The sequence below is a fragment of the Fundulus heteroclitus genome, chromosome 16 (assembly GCF_011125445.2).
Source record: "Fundulus heteroclitus isolate FHET01 chromosome 16, MU-UCD_Fhet_4.1, whole genome shotgun sequence".
NCBI lineage: Eukaryota > Metazoa > Chordata > Actinopteri > Cyprinodontiformes > Fundulidae > Fundulus > Fundulus heteroclitus.
Window position 1 is genome coordinate 251,727 of NC_046376.1, and position 23,618 is coordinate 275,344.

General features: G+C 45.1%; 1 protein-coding gene across 1 annotated transcript in view; it reads left to right on the forward strand.

The window, feature by feature from the left end:
- Nucleotides 1-752: 752 nt before the first annotated feature.
- LOC118566308 (integrin alpha-3-like) overlaps nucleotides 753-23,618 on the forward strand; it is a 23,687-nt gene continuing 821 nt past the window's right edge. Inside the window, 28 exon segments of the mRNA XM_036147979.1 lie at nucleotides 753-934; nucleotides 1,807-1,976; nucleotides 7,682-7,809; nucleotides 9,598-9,683; nucleotides 9,874-10,004; nucleotides 10,085-10,191; nucleotides 11,938-12,033; nucleotides 12,271-12,330; nucleotides 12,419-12,572; nucleotides 12,698-12,891; nucleotides 12,966-13,054; nucleotides 14,652-14,785; nucleotides 14,867-14,944; nucleotides 15,030-15,091; nucleotides 18,616-18,752; nucleotides 19,393-19,536; nucleotides 19,998-20,095; nucleotides 20,292-20,469; nucleotides 20,785-20,871; nucleotides 20,969-21,048; nucleotides 21,122-21,199; nucleotides 21,648-21,751; nucleotides 21,825-21,961; nucleotides 21,964-22,009; nucleotides 22,139-22,269; nucleotides 22,486-22,596; nucleotides 23,340-23,438; nucleotides 23,513-23,611. Coding sequence (XP_036003872.1) covers nucleotides 1,819-1,976; nucleotides 7,682-7,809; nucleotides 9,598-9,683; nucleotides 9,874-10,004; nucleotides 10,085-10,191; nucleotides 11,938-12,033; nucleotides 12,271-12,330; nucleotides 12,419-12,572; nucleotides 12,698-12,891; nucleotides 12,966-13,054; nucleotides 14,652-14,785; nucleotides 14,867-14,944; nucleotides 15,030-15,091; nucleotides 18,616-18,752; nucleotides 19,393-19,536; nucleotides 19,998-20,095; nucleotides 20,292-20,469; nucleotides 20,785-20,871; nucleotides 20,969-21,048; nucleotides 21,122-21,199; nucleotides 21,648-21,751; nucleotides 21,825-21,961; nucleotides 21,964-22,009; nucleotides 22,139-22,269; nucleotides 22,486-22,596; nucleotides 23,340-23,438; nucleotides 23,513-23,611 — 3,006 coding nt within the window. The 5' untranslated portion in view covers nucleotides 753-934; nucleotides 1,807-1,818.

Here is a 23,618-nt window from a genome sequence, read left to right on the forward strand (position 1 = left end):
AGACGACTCTCCCTGTGGCTCTACGGTTCCCCAGGAGTGAATGCTGCTTGTCGGGACTTTGATGCAATCAACTGGTTTCCTTATATAGGACATTTTTGACCAATCTGTATAATCTGACCCAATCTGTATAATATGATTGAACTTGACTTTGTAAAGTGCCTTGAGATGACATGTTTCATGATTTGGCGCTATATAAATAAAATTGAATTGAATTGAATTGAAATAATGCTCAGAAACAGTCTAATGAATAATGCTACATGTAATGATATGATATAATATGAAACCTATGATCAGAACAGTAAAAGGATCACAGACATTTGATAAATGACAAAAAAGGCAGTTTCTTTGTCCGTGCAGCTCCTTCCATTAGCAGAGCTAAAGCTGATCCATCTAAGATGATAATCTGTCTGATAAATGCACCTTTGATGCAGATCTGTGTCCAGCTTGACACCTTACAGGTGATCACTGCCACTGAGCATGCTCAGAGATCCGTTTGGGGGGGGGGGGGGGGTTGTGTGTGTAAAAATTAAAATAAAGGAGAGAGGAAGTGAGACAAAGACAGGAAACTAAAATAAGCTCTGAGCTGAGAGTGTGAGAGAAAAACATTCACTTTCACACACACCCTCCTGTTATTAGTGTGTGTGTGTGTGTGTGTGTGTGTGTGTGTGTGTGTGGGTTAACCCACTCAGACATGATTTCATTTCAGGACGACCGAGCACAGCTGAAGAATAAGAATGAAGGAGGGAGAGAGAGAGGGAGGGAGGTGGAGAGAGCTGATACAGAGAGGTTGATCTGAGCGTGTGCAGAGGCGTGTTTCAGCAGACGGAGCCGAGCAGGAGTCAGACCGTCGCCCTGCAGAGGAGGAGGAGGACAGCTGGACCGAGCTTCTTCATCCGCAGACATCAGGAAGCTGCTTCAGTCTGAAGACCAACAGGTCAGAGCTCCTGTTTCTGTAAGCTCAGCGAGCTGCATTCATTTTTCAGCCTGTCACCGTTTCACAGGCTGCAGGAGTCCTGGGTCAGAGTACTTTGGCTCTTTCTCAGTTTGTTGTTTAACCAAAGGGGCAAGAAACTAAAAACAGAGGTCAAGATTATCAACAACCAGCATGTGGACCTGTTTTAATCTGAGGAACTGAAGCACAGCTCAGGACAGAAGTTTCCATCCACTCCTCATGTCCACCCAGCCGAGCAGAGCGGTCAGACATCAGTCAGAATGATGCAAGAAGCCTGTTCAAAGAGACATTTAACCAAATGTCAGGTGTATGTATAAATATGAGCCTGTGTCTAAAGACCGGTTCTGAACAAGAGACCACCGTACTAACGTCACAGATGTAAGACGATGGACAGCAGCAGAGTTAACCTGTGAATATGAAGCTGTTCTATCTGAGCAGACAGCAGAAATGATGCTGATTGGATAAAGTTCCTTATAAACATTAAATCAGGTGAGACCGACGGTCAGGTGACAGCCAGAGGACGGGAGAGGAGCCAGTCTCTCTGCTGCATTTTTAGTTAAAACAAATTTATTCTTTATTCATGAAGTTACTCACAGCAGGTAGAGTAGCCAGAGATTTACTCTAGTAAGAGCAGAGATACTTTAGTAATATTATGAAAAGTACATTTTGTTGAAAAAGTTAAGTAAATGTAAAGTGACCTCAGAGCGTTCCGCAGGTGGATCTGTGAACGGTTTTATGAACATGTCAGTGTGAATGAGTTCTTACCTCCCAACTATAATAAAATAATTATGATTTTATTGTTGAATGCATACGTTCAGCCATGTCTGTTTGACTCAGGCTCTCATTCCTCCCAGGTGTGAGTCTCCATGGCAATAGACGTCTTTGTGCTGCTGAGCGTCTGTCTCACTGCATGCGGGGCTTTCAACATCGACACGTCATTTCCAGTGCTGAAGACAGTCGGAAGCAAGAATCTGTTTGGATTCTCTGTCGCTCTGCACGAGGATTTGAAGACAGGGAAGCACCTGTGAGTGAACACCTGTCCTTCTGATCTACACACCTGTACTCACCTGCCCCTTTAATGCACTCACCTGGATCTGAAAATGTGTCTGAAGTTGCTGACTGGGAGAATTCACTTCAGGATATTTTCCCAAACATTTAGAAATTTTGGAGCAAAGATGCAGAAGCAGATTATTATTTTCAAATCATGAAGGATGTGCTCAAAACATGCTGGATCTCAAACTTTCAGAGTTAATTCAGGATCCTAGATTTCTGAAATGCCTTCTGGTGGTTCTGTGTTCTTCCTCTGTATGGCTTAAATGTGTCCGTCTAAATGATGTTTAAGAAACATCTCTAGAATATGCACCATGCACCATAACGAGAACATTATTCACACATTTGTATCTGCTCGTTTAGACTACTGTAATGCCATTTCTTCAGTTTAACGCCTTCAGGCTCTCCAGCATGCAGCAAATAGACGTCTTAGTAAATCTAGTAAACGCTCCCATCCCACCCCAGACTTGTCCTCTTTACCTCGGCTCCCAGTGGATCTTAGAATCAGATTTAAACGTCTGGTTCTCACCTACAGCGCTCTGCAGGCTCCTGACTATCGGTGTCAGCTTTTAACTAGCTGGATGTTCCTCATGCTAGCCTGAAAACTAAAACATTAAAACTAAACTTTCAGTCTTTGGCTCCTAAACTGTAGAACAGTTGCAGCTTTGCTGACCATGTGGAGATTTTAACACCAACTGAAAACCATTTTGTTCCACCGGGTTTTCATGTCGTAATTTTATTTTATGATTTTCTCTTACAGGGCTTTGTGACTTTGTGTCTGTGTAAGGAACTTTATAAATAAACCTTGCAGAAATGAGCTGCTCCTACGGCATCTGAAACCTCAGTTTCCTTCTCTGCTATCAAAGAGCGCTGCGCTCTGATTGGCTCTCAGAAGCAGACACTGAAACCTACGTGACTAAGCGTCTGACAGTGGTTGGGTCAGTTTCCTGTCAAACGTTGAGCCGTTTGGCCCTGCAGAGACGAGGCTTTAGTCTGAAATGTTCCTCAACAGAAAGTCTCAGCCGGTTCTGTCAGTCGGACTTCATGGAAGCGACTTTAATTTCGTTTTGACCTGTTTTTGGGTGGAGGGAGTTAATGCATCACTCAGAGAGGCCAGAGGACCAGACCCCACGTCCCCCGCTTCACCAGAGCAGCGTAGCACCTAGCTAACTTCACCTGAATAACTTTTGAAGATAAATTTACTTTTAGAAGAAGTTTAACTGCACCAATATATAATTTCAAAGTGATGCCATTCTTACTAGAGAAAGAATTCTGGCTGCTCTTCTTACCTTGAGTCACTTCACTGAACGCAGAACAAGAATCATTCTGAGCCGGCCGCACGATGTTGACTTCAACAGACTGGAAGTCCTTCCTAACATGTAGATATAAATTACTTTAAACACTGGTTTAAAAAGTTTTATGTTGACAAGGTTTTATTTGAAAGAAGGGTTTCTTCTGCCTTATATATTTTTTATTATTTTGCATTAGTTTTTATTTTAGAATTTGCCTGTGACTTTGGATCTTTTCAATATTAAATAACATGTTCTGATCTAACAATTTCTGAGCAGCAAAGTATAATTTTTTTTAACAAATCCTTTTTCACTCTCATTTGAATAATTTTTTTCTCTCCATCTCTATTCTTCACCAACTCACAGCCCGACTTCCCACCCATGCATTGCTGTTTCTTCCTTTTCTTTGTCCATTTCATACCTTGTTGTCTAAAACCAGGGAGAGTCTTAATTTTTTTTTACTCTACTTAATTATTTTAATAATTCTTTTGGTTCTGATCCTGAGTGGGACCAGGTGATCTAACCGTTAGAGCTCTGAGCTCTTTGCTGCTGGTAGATGTTATTAAGTGCCGTCATGCACCCACACTTCCTCACAGCAGACTGAGAACCGATTATAGGAGTTTCATTTGCTCATTGGTGGTTGAACCCGCTCCTGTAGACGGGTACACGTTGATGCACGGACACCAGAAGGAGGTCCTGTATCAGAAGAAATTATTTCATCCCAGAAAAATGTTGGGTAGAAAATGACCGAATGCACAAAGTGAACAACCCCTGCAGAACCCAGCATGGCTCACATGCAACCAGCCACCTATCAATCACCGCTGCTTGTCTGCAGATTCTGGTTCTGAATACGTTCAGGACCCGTAACCCGGGTCGAAATCTCAGCATCCTTCATGCAGGGAGCAACAGGAACCAGGACACGGTGGTGATGTTCTAACAGACCTGCAGTCTCGATGCTGTGACTCTAACAGACGGACTTCTGATTGGAGCATTCAGCCGTTTTTGTCTTTGTTGGAGGAGTTGTTGCTCAGTCTGGGAACGCCGTTTCCCTTCAGAGCTCTGGAGCTCATCTTTCCACACCAGGGTTGATGGTTCGCTGCTGCTGGTCCTCGGGCACGGTTTTATCTCCCGGTTTGTGATAACTGAGTTTCCTCTGAGGAGGCCGACTCCCTCCAGCTGCCGCTGATCCGTCTCCATCCTCATGAAGCCTCTGAGACGCACACTGATAAATCTCAGTGATGTGGAGGGTTCCTCAGATCCCAGCACAGTGCAGCTCTGTGTGAATGTGCAGGGATCTGAGTCAGGTGAATGCCCTGCAGTGTTAATAATGTGTCTGACTTCTCCTGCAGCCTGAGAAAAGACCAGCAGCTCCAGCAGCTCCAGCAGCTCCAGCAGCTCCAGCAGCTGGGGGCCCGGGGTGGGGGTGGGGGGGGGGGGGGGGGGAGATCCTGGACAGCAACCTCAGAGCTGCAATGAAAACAGCTTCTTCTCCATCGCACTTTTGTCCCCTGTCAGGGATTTTCATGAGCAGCAGATTAAATGCAGAGCCAGAGATGCGCTAAAATTAAGAGAACATTTTGGTCCTAAGTTGATCCGTGACCTGAAGAGCAGATAATACGAAGAGCAGATATGTTCTGTTGGTGTGGCTTTTCCCAGTGGTCACCACAGCGGGTCATAACATGGAGTTATTCCTGCACCAAGAAACCACCATTCACTGACGGCTGATAAGAAACTTCCATCCAAGATATGGAGCTATATTCACAAACTTTACTGAGCAGAGGAGGCGTCAGCTTGTGGGAAGGACCATCGTGGATCAGATGTACACGTTCTCCAGCAGCCAGGCTCTGTGCTGGTTGCAGAAAAGAACAACAGCAGCTGCTTCCAGGACCATATCATCTCCAGGGATGTCCCAGACAATAGAGGACATCCCATATGTGGAGGAAGAATGGGACAAAGAGGCTGGAACCCTCTGATGTTTAGGAAGGAGGACTGGAACGTGGCAGCTACGCTCTGCCTGGTCCTGGAGGAGTTTATCATATAACGTACAGTCGGTGCATCAGCCTCACAGTGACTTTAAGCAGCTGCAGACATGACAGGTCACATAGTACCCCCCCCCCCCCAGCCATTAGAGACAGGATGATTCTCGCACCGTGTGGGTCTGACTCTGAACATACGTGTTTCATTCCACAATGAGCTGCAGCTTCCTCAGGGAGATCCTCGCACAGCTCGACCTGGAGTCACCCAGCTGCCATCCAGCGCTTTGCTCGCACTGATTGGATTGGCTGTGGGTGTAGCACACTCAGAGTGATGTTTCTCTGGAGGTTCAGGTGAAGCGGGTCAGACTTCCCCTGCTCGGTGATTGGCTGTCCAATGGATCAATGAGGTCTTTATTGGTTCCTGAGGATAAAATGGATCCTTCAATGCTTCAAAGAGATCTCCAGAGGTCCTGCTGAAGTCCTGTTTGCAGCGAGGAATGTCTGATGTGAAGGTTTGAGTTGTTTCTAGTCGGGCTTCCAGCGCTCTGTCCGCGATGTTCTGGAGTTCATTATGAGGCTGGATGAGTCCGTGGGTTTTCACAGCTCCTAAAAGCTCCCAGGAGACCCGGAAAACGTTGCAGGAATCAATAACTTATCTGGTTTAGATGCTTCTGGTCCAGATTGACTGTTTCATCGCCTCCACGGTAAGCCACCTGAGCAGAGAGCGGGTTAGAGGTCAGAGAGAGTTGAAGGATCTGAGTTAACAGGAAATTGACACACCCACAGATTTCCTGTCAGCAGAGGCAGTTGTGCCTCTCGCCCAGATTTAAAGACCTACGTCACACAGATGGGGTGTCTTCTAGTCTCCATGTGGACCTCCTGTCCTCACTATGACAGATCTACGTCCCCATAGCCCAGGAACATGGGTAAGCGCTCCCTCAGCCCGGTTCCTTGCTCCGTTAAATGAATTCCCAGCTGTTTGGGCACATTGTTCCAGGGTTTCCACTCCAGTCCAGTCAGGACGGGTTCTATCCGGCCAGGTTTGGCTCACACTGACCTCCAGCTTGTTGTCCTCCGGCTGATTTATGTCACATGACATCAGCTAATCAGTAGACACGTGTCCTCGGTCTGTCATTGTGTCTGCCACTGGATGTCCCGCCTGTCCTTCAGACTCATTTATTCTGAGACAGCAAAGGAACACGACTCAAATATAAACGCTTCACTGACCTCTGAGAAAGTCAAGGAGTCCAGTTTTCCAGGAACATTCCCCGTTCCTCCGACAGTCCATCAGCAGCGCTTCTGAGTTTCCCCTCCTGTAATCAGCGGTGGCTGGTGATAAAATGTTAGGAGGGGTCAAAAGTCGAGGTCAGTGATCACAATAAACTACGTGAACATTATTCTGTTTGCATCGTGTTTCAGGGACGTTCATGTCTGTAAGCCACCGGGGACGTGACTTTGACGGCAGGTGTGATGAATTAAAAATGAGAATAAGACCAGATTTTCCTTTAATAAATAAAGGATTAATATTAAAATTAATTAATCTGATTGGACGGAGAATGACAGAGAGCTGTGCCCTGAGGAGGATCTTTATTTAACCAATCAGAGATCATCAAGACAACACATGGGAGTCAAAAGGTTACAATTAGCAGGCTGACACAGAACAATAAACCCAAATGAAATGGGAACAATAAAAAGCAAAAGTCAGAGAAATAATATCCTAGTTAGGGTTAGTCCCAGTTCCTGAGTTGCTTTAAAAAGCCTCATAATAAACATTTGATTAGGATTAAAAATACTCTTGGATCGTATATTAGGTTGTTTTAACAAAGCTCTTTGTATTATAACTAATATCCTAAGCATATATGGTTGCTTTGATCATATTTCCAAACAAAAAGATTATTTTTTATCATTAACTTTTTATTTCCTATTGAGATTAAAAACCTGTTTTTCAAGGGTGTTGATATAGGCAGCAAACAATTAAGTTACATAGTTACAGACACGAAAAATGTAAATATCATCAGAATCTTTAGAATATGAAATATATTTAAAGACAAATCTCAGAGAAACATGCACATATAACAGAATTTAGCTGAAATCGCCTCAGTATCAATTTATAAGATGAAATATATTAAGTGTGTTGATGTCCAGTAATCCTGCAACATATTCAGAGCAAAAGGTGCCGAATAAAAAAAAAAAATGTTTCAGAACGGGTTAGCGGCGCTGAAAGCACCAACATGAACGGAACGAGGCAGGAACCAAACTTTTGTGTGTGAAGGCAGTAGTCCAGGTATTGTCTTATATAAAAAAACAAGAACATGGTTCTGAAAGAGGTGGTACCAGAACAGAAGGTTCTGGAAGGTTTGTTCTGACAGGATGTTAAAATAACAGGTAACATGGCCCATTTCTGTTTATCACAGGCTATTAGTCGGAGCTCCCAGGGAGAAGGCGGAGCCTAATGTTCCAGCCAATCAAACAGGAGGCGTGTACAGCTGCCAAGTCACAGCTGACCAATCAGAATGCAGTAGGATGAAGCTCATAGATCCAAGTAAGTTACCACTGTTAACAACTCAGGTTGTTCTACTTCCTCTTTCAGGAATGTCTGGAGAAAGGCTGCAGTAAATATTTTGTTTATAATGATTAAGCTGAATGTCTGCCTGGTTTATTCATTTGATCAGTGCTGCCAGGTCAGTTTGAAGAGAAAAAAGTTGCTAAGGTCACAAAATTGACTCTAAAGTCAGTTTTGTGATCTTTATTGGCCCTTCCTGGTCTCTCTCAGAAAAACAGCAGCAAAAACAAAGAGCCAATGAGGTCTAGGGCCCATTAGGCCATGTGATAAAGACATAAGAGCCTTTAGGATCCCTAAGTCTGGCAGTACAGCCATAGAGTCGGGGGTAGATCCTTGGATCTACATCCTGGGGACTCTTAGGAAGAGTCGTTCAGGATTTTGGACTTTGGTTCTGTTTCGGGGATCTGTGTGGAACTCACCATGAAGTATGCGTCGGTTTAACAGACTGTTGCCTCTACAGAGCGACTTTACATTTATTGACTCTGCAGACAATGATTCAGTAGGTGGCAGAACCACATGAATGTCGGATCCAAGAAGTCCTGGTAGAACACTGGACTGTAATGACATCATCTTAGTTATTAACTTTAATGTATCTTATGGAAACAATTAGACGTTTAAAACAAGAGAATTGCTGATTAATGTTGGCTCTGCTGTCATAGGTGAGTTCTGTGTCGTCCAATCACAGAGCGGCAAAAAGCTTGACAGTCTCAACTTGGGGAGCAAACATCCCTCTTCAGCTGCCTGGTTCTGGACTTTTAGGTGACTAATTGGTTGCAGCTAATGATGGATCCGCCTGCTGCCTGTGATCTTATCGCCATCTTGGTGCATTATGGGTAGTCCATCAGTCACTGAGCTGTGACAGCTGCTGTCTGTTTCAAGACAACACAACAGCACTCAAACACGATAAGGATCCTGAGTGGGACATATCCAGTAATAACCCAAAAAATATCTCAGCAGTGATAATTAACGCACCAAAATATAGACAAATAAAAAACTATAAAACATAACAGCTGCTGCATGTGAAGGCAGCACTCCCAAAGGAAACAATCACGATAAAGAGTAAATAACCCTCGTAAGGTCCTGAAAGGTCAGAAAATGTTCTAAACCTCAATAAATAAAATTATTAAATACATCATGATCATGTTTTATTTAACAAAACTGAAATGGAGAAGCAGGTCCAGAAATGCATCACAACATCACATTTTATCCAGGTCAGACTCTGCAGGCTTCAGTTAGCATCTTAAAGGTTAAAGTTCATAACAGGACACAGATCCAGTGTGGCTGTTTGGGAGGATTTGAGATGAAAGCATCTTCTCTCCTAAAACAAGACAACAGCAGCACTCAGGTTAGCAAAGCTGCATCTGAATGAAGGACGAGACTTCAGGAATAACGCCCATAGAACAGGTGAGAGCGAAATGGAGACATTTAGCCAATGATGCACATCACCATGGCTGAAGAAAATCAAACATCCATTCTGTAGATGCTGCTTGGCTTGCATTCACAGGACCTGGGAACTCCTCTGTATATCACATTATTCTGGAGTCAAACATCTGGCAGCTGATTCTTTGAAGTCTTGAAGCCTGCTTCCAGTTTGAAGAAGGCTTCAAGGCTTCAAAGAATCAAGGTGTTGCAATGGCCTAGTCAAAGTCCAGATTCAACCTGATAGAAATACTGCAGTGAGAGCTACGTGTCTCACTCAGGGACAGGGTCTTCCAGTTATTTGTCCTCCCTCTTTCTCTCACTCCTCTGTCTTTGCTGCTGTTGCAGACCTGAGCCCCACTGAGGACCTGGTTGAGGACATGTGGTTGGGGGTCTCAGTAGCCAGTCAGGGCCGGCCTGGAGGGAGGGTCCTGGTGAGTCTGTGCTGTCATTGGCTGATCATCTCAGCCCGGTGATTGGCTTTTTAATGGTTCCAGACTAACTAACTTCATGTTTATTAACAGGCAGCGGTAGTAATTTCACAGTTTATCTGAATAACAACAGTTTAAGATAAAGTGGCGAGCACGTGTAACATGTGACCAACTGTGTCATGTGTCCCGGCAGGCATGTGGTCATCGGTTTGTTAAGGTGTACAAAGGGGAGAGACGGATGGTTGGCCAATGTTACCTCCATAAAAACGACCTGCGTAACAAAGAAGATCGGGAGAACTGGAAGTCATCACAGGACCATTGCAAGTAGGTCACGTGACCTAATGTTCAGCGTGTGAGGGAAGACGCGCCTGCAGTACTTACCTGTCTTACCTGTGTGTGTTCAGTTACCTTAAAGATGAATCTGGTGAGGGCATGTGCACTAAAGGCATCTCCGCCTTCATCACGCAGACCGACGCCATCTTCGGCTCACCTGGGAGCTACAACTGGCAGGGTACCTTTTCTGTTCACCATCACATGTCTGGTTGTTTTTACGGCCTCACCTCCAGTCCTCCGCATCCACAACCCTGGCAGCTTTCAGCCCCGGCGTGGTGAGCCGGCAGTGTAGTCAGAGTCCAGGATTAAGGATGAACTGATCGTGTTTGAACTCTCGTCTCTGAATGACTGAACACAGCTTCAGGTTCAGCAGGTCAGAGAAGCAGTGAGGCTCCATTAATGTTCAACTCAGAAAGTTCAGAGCTCATGTAAGGCCAGTGAAGTGGAGGGTGCTGATGGGCAGCTCACGAGTTCACAGATGGAAAGTATCATAAGAGTTCAATTAAATGAAATCAAAGATTGTGTGAGGAATGGATCACAGCAATGAGATTTTTCTTACTTACTGAAGTAAGAAACAACAAAAGTTGTTTGTCTAGTTAGTTGTTTAGACATACTGTTAATACTTTATGTCCCTGTTCTGGTCATTAATTATAATTCATAAAGATAAATGTTTATTTTATGTTTTAAACATCAGTGTTAATTTTTTTGACGAATTTTAGATAAGAAAAGAAGATTACATATAGGTCTGTAATTTACTAACTCATCTTGATCAAGAGATGGTTTCTTAAGTAAAGGTTTAATAACAGCTACTTTAAAAGCCTGTGGTACATATCCATTTACTAAGGATAGATTAATCATGTCTAAAATAGGACCACTGATCAGAGGGAATACCTCCTTAAACAACTTGGTTGGGATTGGGTCTAACATACAGGTAGAAGGTTTAGATGAAGCTAAAATTTTAGATAGCTCAGAAAGCTCTACTGCTTCTAAACAGTTCGAACACTGCGCAGGTTCTAAAGATTCCTCCAACACTGCCTCACTTACTGAGGACGAGGTAATCATGTTTGCGAGGATGCCAATTTTTTTATTTTAATGGAATCAATTTTATTTTGAAGAATCCCATAAAATCATTACTGCTAAGAGCTAAGGGAATGGATGGATCAACGGAGCTGTGACTCTGTGTAAGTTTGGCAACTGTACTAAAGAGAAATCTAGGATTATTTTTATTCTCCTCAATTAATGATGAAAAATATGCTGCTCTAACTCTAAAAATGGTCTTTTTATACAACAGTAGACTGTGTTTCCAGATTAAGTAGGATTCCTCTTGGTGTGTAGAGCGCCATTTTCTCTCCAATTTCCTAACATTGTGCTTCAAAGAATACAGCTCTAAAATAAACCAGGGAGCCAGCTTCCTGTGAATAATCACCTTCTTTTTGAAGGGAGCTACATTGTCTAATGCAGAACACAATGAGGAAGTCACACCGTTAACAAAGGCATCAATTTGTGATTGGGAAGAATCAACATTGTTGCCATCTGCTATTCAAGACTGATACAAATACACACAGGCAATTACAGGGAGTACACATCCCATAAGATCAACTGAGGCATCTTTTAACTTCAATCTGTGCTTTCTGGCACTTTCCCATGATTTATATTCTTGGGTTACTTTTTTGTTGTTGTGTGTGTGGGAAATATATGAATTATCAGATTTGCCCTGTAAAACTGCTGACCAGTGCAGGGTGGGTCTTGCCTCTCGTCCGGTGGAGATGGCCTCACCTTACCTGCTGAGTTTTGTTTGCATTAATCGTTCTCTGGAGAACTTTCAACGGATTAATTCCAATAAGTAGAAACAAATGTTGTTTCTTTGTTTTATGCATTTGTATTATCTGGTGTTACTCACTGTGCCGTTGTGTGTGTGTTGCAGGAGATGTGCAGGCCCTTTGGATGAATCCAGACGATGAGTTTGATTATTCGAAGCAGTCTATAAAACAAAACAGGAGTCAAAGGAACATTTATTTAGGTGAACTGTCCCTTTAAGTAACTCCTCCCCTCCTAAGACTGCGATCTGAGCCCTTTTTCTGAAGACGTTACCTTCTTTGATGTGCATTCAGGAAGCAGAAAATTTGATGTTTGATGTTATAGTTCTCTCTGGTGATTCAGTGATCTGTGATGTCTAAACTGACACACAGCTGCTCACCTATATTTATGTTGAGTTTTACTGACAGCGTCTTAAAAACTGATCTGTGTATTCCTGCAGGATACTCAGTCACCCAGGCCAGTCATCTTCTTTCTGGAGAGAGTCAAACCATCGTAACAGGTGAAGTTTCTCCTTCATTCCTCCATCACTGATCCAGTCATCAGCTCTTCAGGCCCGTTGATCTTTTGACTGATGTGTTGGCAAACAGGGGCCCCAAGGGACAATAAACTGGACGCTCATGGTTCTGTGATGCTGTTGGTGAAGCGGTCCAACAATCTGGTGATTCAGCAGACTCTACGAGGTCAACAGGTCGGCTCGTACTTTGGTAACGCCGTGGTAGCCGTTGACCTCAACAGAGATGGGTGAGAGGTCACTGAGTTCCTGCATTTGCTGGAAGACGGACACAGAACCTAGTTTCTGATCCCGGGTTTATCTGCTGAAGAACGCTGCAGCTGCATCAGTTCATGTTTGGCTTTCTCTCCTGCAGCTGGAATGACCTGCTGGTGGGCGCTCCATTTTTCTTCAGTCGGAGGCCGGAGGCGGGAGGGGCAGTTTACGTTTACATGAACGGAGGGGGGAGGTTCCACTCTGAACCAAGCGTGGTTCTGATGGGTCCTGATGGATCTGCTTTTGGAATGGCAGTTGCTGCTGCAGGAGACCTCAACCAAGACGGCTTCCAGGGTGAGGTTGCTGCATGAAGCCGATGTTTAATAATCAGTAAATGTTAGTTAGGCTGATGTAATGTCGTGTTACAGACTTTGCAGTGGGAGCTCCTTTCTACGATACAGGACGTGTAATGATCTGGACCGGCAGCAAAGAAGGTGTCTCTACAGAACCAAGTCAGGTATGGTGCTGTCCTTTTTCATGATGTTGAGAGATATGGACTGAATATCTGGATCCACCTTATGTTTTAAAATAAAGTCTGTAAATCCATGGTCAAGGTCAAAGAGTGGAGACATGGCTTCACAGTTTAGAAATTTTTACACAATGGAGAAATGTATGTTCAATAAGAAAATGTCCCTACAGCACAAAAACATATCTACAGATAAGGACGTTTACTTCAGTTACTGGTATCTGGGACATTGGTCTTTTAATCATGATCCTTATCTCATGACAAAAGGTGAGGGTCTATATGTATACATACATAGATTGAGAGCTTTGCACATTCACACCTCTAAAATTTCCTATAAAAACCGAGGTGTTGCACTTTCAACCACAGAAGCTGCAGTTCTGGCCAACCGATACCTGTCAGTCCGTAGAAACAACCAAGCTCTGAAGGTCTTCTTCTTGCCCACAATGACCTCTATGTCTGGGTGTTTTCGTTGCTACTGTTAGAGCCCCCCCCCCCCCCCCCCCCCCCCCCCAGGACTTTAAGTTGTAATTTCTGGAAGCAGCATCTGCAATGGAGGTCTTCAACGTGGCCTGTTCAGATTCTGTGTCCCTACACTATACAGGAACGTGATTAAAACCCTTTCTTGTGTGTTGAAGAACTGGAATCTCCTGCCAGATGTAACAAGTTAGGCTTCTCTGGTCTGTTGTGGTAAAGAAAGAGTTGAGCCAAGAAGCAAACCTCTCGATTTCCCAATATGTCTATGTTCTGACCCTCAGCTGTGGTCATGAGGTCTGGATCATGGCTAAAAGAACGAGATCCCGGATACAATCAACAGAAATTAGCTAAAAAAAATGAGTATGGTTCAGCCAGAGGGGAGTGAGGAGCTTTATTGTCTGGGTGGAGCTCAAAGTAGAGCTGCTGCTTCTCTACCGAGAAAGGACTCAGTTGAGGTGAGTTGGGCATCTGATCAGGATGCCCTCTGGGCGGAAACCTTTGGGGATTTCCCACTAGGGGGAGACCGAGGGGGAAACCCAGAACTCACTGGCCTGGGAACAGCTTGGGGTCCCTGCTGGACCTGTTGGCTCCACGACCTGATCTTGGATAAGTGGAAGATGATGGCTGGATGGCCTCAAATTCATCATTAGGAACCCATTTGGACCCTATCTGCCCAGAAGGCAGGTAATCTGAACTGCTATTAGGTAAATAAACGTTGATCACAATCAGAGACTTCTCTCGAGAAACTCTAAGCCTTAAAGAGGTTCATGGAAGGAAACTCAACCAGGAGCTGGGTTGTCCCTGCTCTCACCTGACGCTGGTCTCCACGTGGGGTAGGAGATTGTCACGTTCATCTCCAGGAGCTAGGTATAACAGAACAAGCCCAGTGTGAAAGTTGGGGGAACTATATCAAGCATCTTTCACTCAGCCTCAAACACAGCATCTGGCCCCTGCTTCACCAGGGAGGTCACACCCTGTACCCCCTAAAACTGGTTACGATCCCAAGAATATGGGTCATGGTCATATTTCTCAAATCCTTCCAGCAGAATGAGAGCTCAGCTCTTACAGCCCCCTCTGAACTCAACAGGCACTCTGACTCACCTGTCCCCTTCAGGTGATCCAGGGCAGCACTGTGTTTCCTGGGTTCAGGACCTTCGGGTACTCCCTGGCTGCAGGTGCTGATGTTGATGGGAACAATTATCCAGACCTGCTGGTCGGCTCTCTGGATGACACAGTTGCCCTCCTCAGGTAGGGGTGTGTCTCTAGATACAGTATAAAGAACCGTTGCTTTGGCTGATGGTGTTCATTTTCTGCTGACTGACTCCTCAGATCTCGCCCAGTCCTCCAGCTGAGTAACACGCTCAACGTTTCTCCGTATGTTGTGGACCCAAATGACTGTGACTTCTGGTGAGATTCAAAGCAAGCGCACACCTGTTCAGGTTTGCTTTCATCATCATTATTGTGTGAGTTATTAACTGAGCCTGTGTCTCAGCATCGAGGTGGAGCTGTGCTTCTTCTTCAAGGTCAACGCTGGAAGAACCATCAGCAACATCAGTGAGTCCACAGTCTATTCATGATCAGCAATATGAAGTCCTCAAAGCAGCTCAACAGTCCAGGCATTTGCTGTTTTCTGATTACGTGGAGCCCAATAGTTCAGAAAAATTCTGTATCATATTTTATGGCACATGGATTCAGTCGTTTGGGATCTAATGAGATCTTGTGATTCTTAAAAACTCGTTCCATGCGTCATCCGGAGGACGTCTGTCTATCCGGCTTCAATCAGCATGAACCTTTTTACTGAAGCGTTCCCGTTTCCTGACGATGTTGGGAACGAGACATGGTTACCAATTACTTTGCTCGGTCCAACACAGATCCCTGGAATCTCGCTGGGGTTCAGTTTTGCAGAAGTAGAGCAGAGCAGATTCAGGTAGCGGAGAGCAATCAGTGGCTAGATGCGGTCCAGTCTGGGTCAGAACCGAAGTCAATGGCCTTATCTTTGAGGCATGTCATCTGGCGCTGATAAGATTAGCCCTTTAGGGCTGAGTCTGTTTCTCACACATATTGGAATATTTCTCCATCGCACCCATCAGCCTGTCCTCCTACATTCATCAGCCAGTTCTCTACAGGGCGTTGCTGCTACAGAAGCACAGGTACGAGACTTCTAGAGCTCAGGTTTCCACTATAATCAGACTTCATGCAGTCATCCAGCTGCTGTATCACCTGGATGCTGCTGCCTTTAAGGTTAAACTCAGGGATTAACATCCAGCAGGTTTCTGACTGACCCTCACCGCCCATGTCAGGGGAGTCAAACGGGATCTGGATCCGCTCCCCCGGTTTCCTCCTGCAGCTGCTGAGTGATGCAACAAGCTCGTTTGCCCTGTTAATTAGAGCTGCTTCCTGTGTGAGCCGCTAGTTAGCTCCCGCTGTTAATCAGCACACACACACACTCCCCGATGAGCTGTGTGTCTTTAGTGGGTGCTGCTAATTTGTCCAATCTGAGGAAAGGTCATCCTGTTGCTATGACAACACCTGCACCGCCCACACGGCGGATGACATCATGGCGTGTCCTTGAGAGTCCCGGTGTTTCTGGGGATAATAAATCACATTAAATAAACTGATATTATTCCATCTGACACACACTCACTCTGCACTCTGCCGTGTGTGTTTCTGTCATTAATCTGACCAATCAGAGTCAAGGTGACCCCCTTTCTGAGGTGAATAAACCCTTTGGGTGAGAGTAAAAATGTCACCTTGTCCCTCATGCATGAACCTAAATAACATTTAGACTTATTTAAAATCAAACAGTTTATAATGTTAATTCTCCGTGTACATTTCCTGAGGTTCGTCTTCTGAGCAGGGAAGTAGGCTCTGGGTTAGTTAACCTGATTTAGACTGGGTAATGCTCAGCCTAATCACATTATTAACCACTTCATCACATGAAGGTCAGGAAACTGTTCCGGACTTTACTTCCCCGGCTTTCTCAGAGAGACGGACTCTAACCAGTACCTTCAGGATCTGATAAATCACAGGTGGAGTTCCTCAGGGCATGGCAGGAAACACCCCAGACCTCTGGAACAGCTGGAGGAGTTTCAGTTTCCTTTTGGAACCAAACCCTGACTGGTGGTGACTTTGTCTTGCCTTCTTAGATCCTCTTAGATCTTGAGATGATCTCATGGTCTTGTTTTTCCTTCTATTGTTTAATCCTATTGTTTTCAAGGAAATGTTATCTCTCTATGTAATTACTGCCTCTGTTTATTCTGCTCACAGCCACGATGGCTCACAGTTCTAATTGTTGTCACTGTTGTTTTATTATTTCTGTGTTGACTCAACCTGCCAAAGGGATGAAAGATGACAATTAGCCATAGGCCGTAATCTGTATATGTCCATTAACATGCATTGTCCCTTATTAAATAAATAAACTCAATCTCAGTTTGCTGATGATTCTTTAGACCCCTGTTTAGGAACAGAGGTCTATCTGGACTATCTAGAGCGGTAGTGGCCACATCTAGTCATCGGAGCTGCTATCCTGCAAGAGAGTGTCTGGATGACATCTACTTGCAGGTAAACTCTGATAAGAAGGAAATACTAATCATCTTGAGAACCAAATACCTGAAATCTGGGCAGTTACTGGGTGCATTGGCCTCGTCTGTGAAACCAAGCCTCAGAAACCGTGGCACCATTCTTCACCCAGCCAGAGAAATATTTCTAACCTGTGAACTTTGGTGTCATAAGCTGAATTAGAGTTGATTATTCATGCTTTTATGTCATCTCATCTTGACTATAGTAACATCCTTTTTATTTGTTTGAAGAAGAAAGATCTTGGCTGTCTGGAGTTAGTGCAGAATGCTGCTGCAAGACTGTTAACCAAAGACAGCACATTGCCCCAGTTTTAATCTCTTTACATCGACTAATGGTACATTTTAAAATGTTAGTGTTACTTTTGGAGCCCTGTGGGATTTACCGACATTTTACAGTCGTACTTCTCGTAGTTTAAGATCCTCCAGCAAAATGCGGTTAATGGTTCCAGGAACTATAGTTTCAGAACCAGAGGGGATCAGTCTTTTAGAGCTGTGGCATTGCCTCCATCTTGGCTGTCTTTAACATTACGGCTTTTAACTACTTTTTAACTAGTCTTTATGTAACAATATTGCATTCATGCTGTTTTATCTCTTATCTCTTTTATTGTTTTTATTTTTTGTTTTTACAGCAAAGCATTTTGTGTTTTTTGTCCTTTGAAAGGTGCTTTAAAAATAAAGTTTACTTACTTACTTTCTTACAAGTTTACCGTAGGGCCACCCCTTCCCTAGAACACCTGTATTGGACTCAGGTGTTTTAGAGGAGGGGTGCACCGTAGCAGCTGTTGAGGACTGGACCTGAGCCCCTCCCCTAAAATACCTTCAAGCGTCCTTGGAGCTGAATCTCAAAGCTTGAAGATCTTGGTGGTTCCTAAAACAGTTCTGTATTTTTTCATCTGCTATATTCAGGCTGTTGTGATGCAACAGAACGCAGCAACACTGATTTGCGTTAGCATTGAAAGATTTTAGCCTGGCCAGCCAGACTGACTTATGGCATGTACACGGCGTATTATCAGTCTGGTGAGGAGCTGGTAGAGCCTGAGTTCACTAACAGGGTCAGTGTCGACGGGTTAGGACCGATATAACAACAGATGTGATGCAAACAAACTCCAAGCTACACGCTCTGTTTTTGTAATTTGCTTTCCGCAAAACATGTCACGCCATTGAGCAAAATCTTCAGCGAACGATTGTTTTCAGCTTTTGTCTAAATATGCAACATGTGCTCACATATACTTTCTTAAGTTTCCAAGGCTCCAAAGGAACAACAATCTCTGTATCATGACTGTCATAGATACAGAAAAGTGCTGCTGCATTATGGGTATTTCTGGCGCTGAGAGCGATGCATCGTAAAGTCCCGCCTCCTGTGCTGTGATTGGTCCGGTCAGTTTCAGACCGGAGTGTTTGGAGCCGTACCAGACTGGCTAAAAAGAGTTGGCCAGAACCGTAGGCAGGACCCGGGATAGTGTTTTTAAGACGTAACTCTGGTCTGTTTCTGTCCTGCAGCCGTCAACGTCACTGTGGCTGCTGACGTCACCAGCTTCAAGCCCCGCCTCCGTTTCCATGACAACAGAGAGAGCGTGCACTCCAGTGTCCTGTCAGTTTGGAACAGAAAGTGTGAAACGCTGAAGGTCGGAGTCCTGGTGAGAAATGCGGAAAGCGAGAGCGCCACCTGCAGGCACCTGAGCTCATTACACATTCATTAATACTCAATATGTTTTAACTAACTGATGTTTCTTTAATTATTATTCAGGGCTTTGATATTATCTATTACACAACATTTTTTAAAGAATTCTGACCTCCTTTCCCTCAGAGAGGACCCAGTGCTGCCATGTAGAGCTCTCACAGTTGTTTGATATGAGCGAAACTCTGCCTACAGCCGGGTCAGAGGAAGTTCTGCTGGTGGAGATAAGTCCAAGAGATCGTGATGAATGTTGCTGCAGCATTAGTCAGCAGAGTCTTAATCAGTGTGACGGTGACAGAGTCCACATCCTGGTTCTCCTGAGTTTAAACACCAAGCTGTCAGAGACTCAGATCCTGCCTCTGAACCTTTCTGAGTCGGACCTCTTCAGAAACGGCTGGTGGGTCCTGGGTCTCCAGGAGGTGGACAACAAGGTGGCGGTTCTCATGCAGAAACAAAGATCCAGTTTACTTCTCACTCATGCAGCTAACCTTTCATCACCTGCTTCGTTCATCTTCCTATCAGCTTAAACTCATGACCCATTCTTGGATTAACTAAATAAAAAGATCTCTTTGGTTCTGTTCTCTCTATCTGTGTTGTAGAGTACAATCCAGAACGTGGTGGAACCTCTGGTGTTCTCTCTGACGGCGTCTCTCCATCAGAACCTTCCCAACAGAGGCAACGTTGTTCAGGACCTGAGACGCCTGCCTGTTCTCAGCCAGAAACCTCAGCCCATCAGAACCCAGGTCAGAACCTGTTACATGTATCAAGGCTTTAAGAAAAAGATCAAAACCTCCAGAACTTTGGTAATTCCAGTTACCCCTGTCAGCATGTCCACAGATCTTTATCAAAACTCAGACAGGATCAATTGGACCAAGAGATTAAACCCACAACACTAAACGTAGTACCCAACAGAACCCATAGACTAAACAGAGAAATTCTATCCAGGTAAGAACTTTTCAGAACCCAGGTCCAGATAGATTAAAAGGAGTTAGACATCTTTAAAACAGAACTGAGCTCAAAAATAACAGTAAGAACCCATTGAGAAGCAGAATATATGACACCAAGCCTCCAGAAACCGAAACAGAACTGAGGAGAATCCAGAATAGAACTACAGGCTGAAATTGTTCCAGAGCCATGAAATAAAAACATTAAAACTGAGACGGAACCTGTCAGAACCTAAAATTTCTGTTTTTCTCATCATCAGATCCACTTTCAGAAAGCCTGCGGTTCCGATAATGTTTGTCACAGTAACCTTCACATGGTGGCCCAGTTCACACATGAGAACCAGGAACCCTTCCCCAGGTGAGTCACACAGCTGATCGGATCGTCTCACATCATTGATCTGATCAGAACCTGAAGCTGTAGAGACAAAAACACCCAGCTGTGAAAACTCAATGAAAATCATCATCTGGACCAGGAGGAGGTTCTGTCATGCAACCAGGTTCTTGCAGCCACAGTCATGTTCTTGATGTTCTGTTGCTGATCCGTTTGTTTCCAGGCAGAACGGCAGCCAGCTGCTGAATTACGACAGCAGCATCAGGAGGTTGCTGCTGCAGGTCAACGTCAGCAACACCGCGTCACCGGGTCGGCCCGCAGAGGACGCTCATGACACCATCCTCAACGTCAGCATCCCGCCGTCGCTCGTTTACGCTGGGGTGGAAAAACAGACGATGGAGGTGAGCTCCTCCTGAGTTCCTGTGGTGGAGCAGAATCAGGGTTGGAGGGGAGGAAGCTGGGCCCTGACTCTTCCAGTGAGACCGAAGAACGGGTTCTGCTTTACCTCTAAAGAGGAAAAGTCCATTTCTAAATGAATCTGAGTTTACTGGGCGATATCTCATCGGTCACACTCAGAACATTTACATGGGTTCTCATGATTCAGCACTGAGGTTTATGTCCATGGTTCTGGTTCTGGTTCTGGTGAGCAGCCTCAGCAGCCTCAACTAAACCCTGATGGACCTGGGTGTTGAACGGTTGTGGTGTTTGTGTTTCAGGGGGAGATCTCAGGATCCGTTGAGTGTTTTGTTGACAGCGTCACTCTCCTCTGCCTGCTGGGGAATCCTTTCAGGAGCAACCAGAAGGTGAAGCTCCCTTCCTGGACGCCTTCCAGTACCAGCGGTGGTCCCACGGTCTGGCTGGACCTCTGCTGACCCGCTTTCCTCCGCTCCTGTGTTCCAGGCTCAGTTGTTCATCAAGTTTGAGCCATCTGAGATCGCTTTGGACACCAGGGAGATCCGGTCTCAGCTGCTGCTGTCCACGTAGGACGTCCACCCACACGTCTCCATCGGCGTTGGAACAGACAGAATCTGATGCGTGTCTCTGTGTCCTCAGGCTGAGCGAGCAGCCACACCTGCCTCCCGTCTCTGTCTCCTTGCTGGTGGAGTATTCCCTGCAGGCGTCCATCACGCTGTAAGGACCAACACAGCGTGCTGAGGCACAGCTGGTAGAACCACAGGCACTAATGTAGCAGGTTGAAAGAGTGCAGGCAGAGCAATAATCTTAACAGACGTTTACAAAGAAATGGGTAAAAACCGACATCCTTTGTGCTGAAAACCTTACCCTGCTGTAAGATGTAAGGAAAACATTTTAAGGTCTTATCTCTTTAATTTTCTATTCTCCCTATTATATGTAGTATTTTTTCAAGCTGCTAGAAACAGTAAGGGACGTTTCATGAGGTGAAAACCAGCCGCTATGGTTGGTAATATGCTGCCATCTGGTGGCCATAAAGTGGAGAGGCTCAGAGGGGTTCATGCAGTTTTTAACATTTGATGGATCATTTCAAGGTAGCAGGTTCTGATTCTGCAGGCTCAAAGTCAGCAGACTCCCAGACTGTCCTCTCATTGCTGTTTCCTCTCAGAACCAAGCCCGTCCAATCTTCTTCAGTGGCCCACGTGATCGGTGAGCAGGCCATGAAGAGGACCGATGACGTTGGCAGTCTGGTGGTCTTCACCTTCAGGTTTTGTTTGGACCCACCGCGCTGCTTCTAGACGTGAGACGGAACAGGTGGTGACCAGGTGTAACCAGGTGTGACCAGGTGTTCTCCGACAGGTGCACGTCCTGGGGAAGCCTCTGGGCCACCTGGGTAACCTGGAGGTGGAGTTCGACTGGCCGAAGGAGCTGGCGAACGGAAAGTGGCTGCTGTACCTGACGGAGATCCGCTTGGACGGCACCGTCGAACCGTCCAGTGCACCCCCGATGACATCATCAAACCCTTAAACCTCTGGTAACCATGACAACACCTGCTTCAGAAATGACGTTTCAGACTAAATGCCAGATGTGTTTGTGCCAGAAGCAAGGGACGCTCTGGAAAAGTGAAAAAACAGCAAAACGAACCCTGGTTCCTGTCTGTCCAGATGTCCGATGAGGAGAAGAGGATGGGGAGGAGCCTGGAGGTGGAGGAGGAAGAGGAGGAGGAAGATCAGGAAGGGACAACTTTCCCTGTCCTCAGCATGCAGAGACAGAGGAAAGTCCTCACACTGGTAAAGACACGATGATGGACAGTTTAACATTTGCCCTAAGCAGACAGTTTTCACATCAACATGTGGCACCAACGTAGAGTTTTAGCTGAGACAGAACCAGTACCAGAGACGCCGTGAGCGTCAGATAGTGTCTGATGTCTAGTGATAGACATCACAGGACCACTCAGGGGTTCAGGTGGTCCAAAGGAGAAGTCCTCATCCTGATCTGTGTTGCAGAGCTGTAGCAGCGGGGCCCGATGCGTGAAGTTTTCATGTCCTCTCCTAAACATGAACAAGTCTGCAACGCTGACGGTGAGGAGTCGACTGTGGAACTCCACCATGATCGAGGTAACCATCGCCCAGAACTATGACTCTGTTCACTTTTCGGTTCAGTGGGCAGGCCGTTTACTAGACTCTGACTGAACCACTCTACCCTCAGTCACTATTTTATGGCAGTAAAAACATCTTATTTTGCAGAACTGCGCCATAAACAGCTGTTTTCATCACAGATAGATAACTCATGTAGCCAGAATGGGCCTCATGGTCCCTTATTGTGCAGAGCATCTGGTGATCCACAGGGCAAATACTCCCCAAACCTAAAACACAATCTATGGAAGCCCGTTTTTACCACATGAAAGTAAAATAATGCCACAAAGAAAGTTAGAATTTTGACTTTCAAAATCAAAAGTATGAGATTCAAAGTCGTAATTATGAGAAACCAATTCATAATTATGATTTTGAAAGGCATAATAATGAGATAAAAGTCAGAATTTTGACTTTAAAAGTCATAATTTCGATTTCAAAGTCAGAATTATGAGATTCAAAAAAATTATTATGATTTTCAAAGTCATAATTATAACTTTGAAAGTTGAAACTCTGACTTTGTATCTCATAATTATGACTTTGTATTTAATAGTTATGACTTTTATGTGGCCTTTATTTTAGTTTCATGTGGGGGAATTGGGCTTCCGCAGAAAGTAGGCAAATCAACAAAGTGAAGTCCTCTCTTAATTAAAGCGTAGTCGCCTCAGCAGTTTGGGTCGTACTGCCCTCTAGTGGCCACAGAGTGGTAACCCTCCTGTTGGTTTCAGGACTACAGCGATGTGAGCAGCGTGTTGGTTCAAGGCCAGGCCACTTTGAGGCTGAAGACCACCAGGAGCACCATCAACGTGAAGTCCTTCCCCTCCCAGGTAACAATCTGCTGCTCACATCCCAGCCTGGTGGCCTGCTGCGTGTCCCCTGACTCCCTGCTCCCTGTCTGCAGATTGAGCTCCACGTTTACCCAGAGGCTGGACTGCAGCAGAACTCCGGCATCGCCCTGTGGATCATTGTGCTGTCAGTCCTGGCTGGAGTGCTTCTGCTGGCTCTAA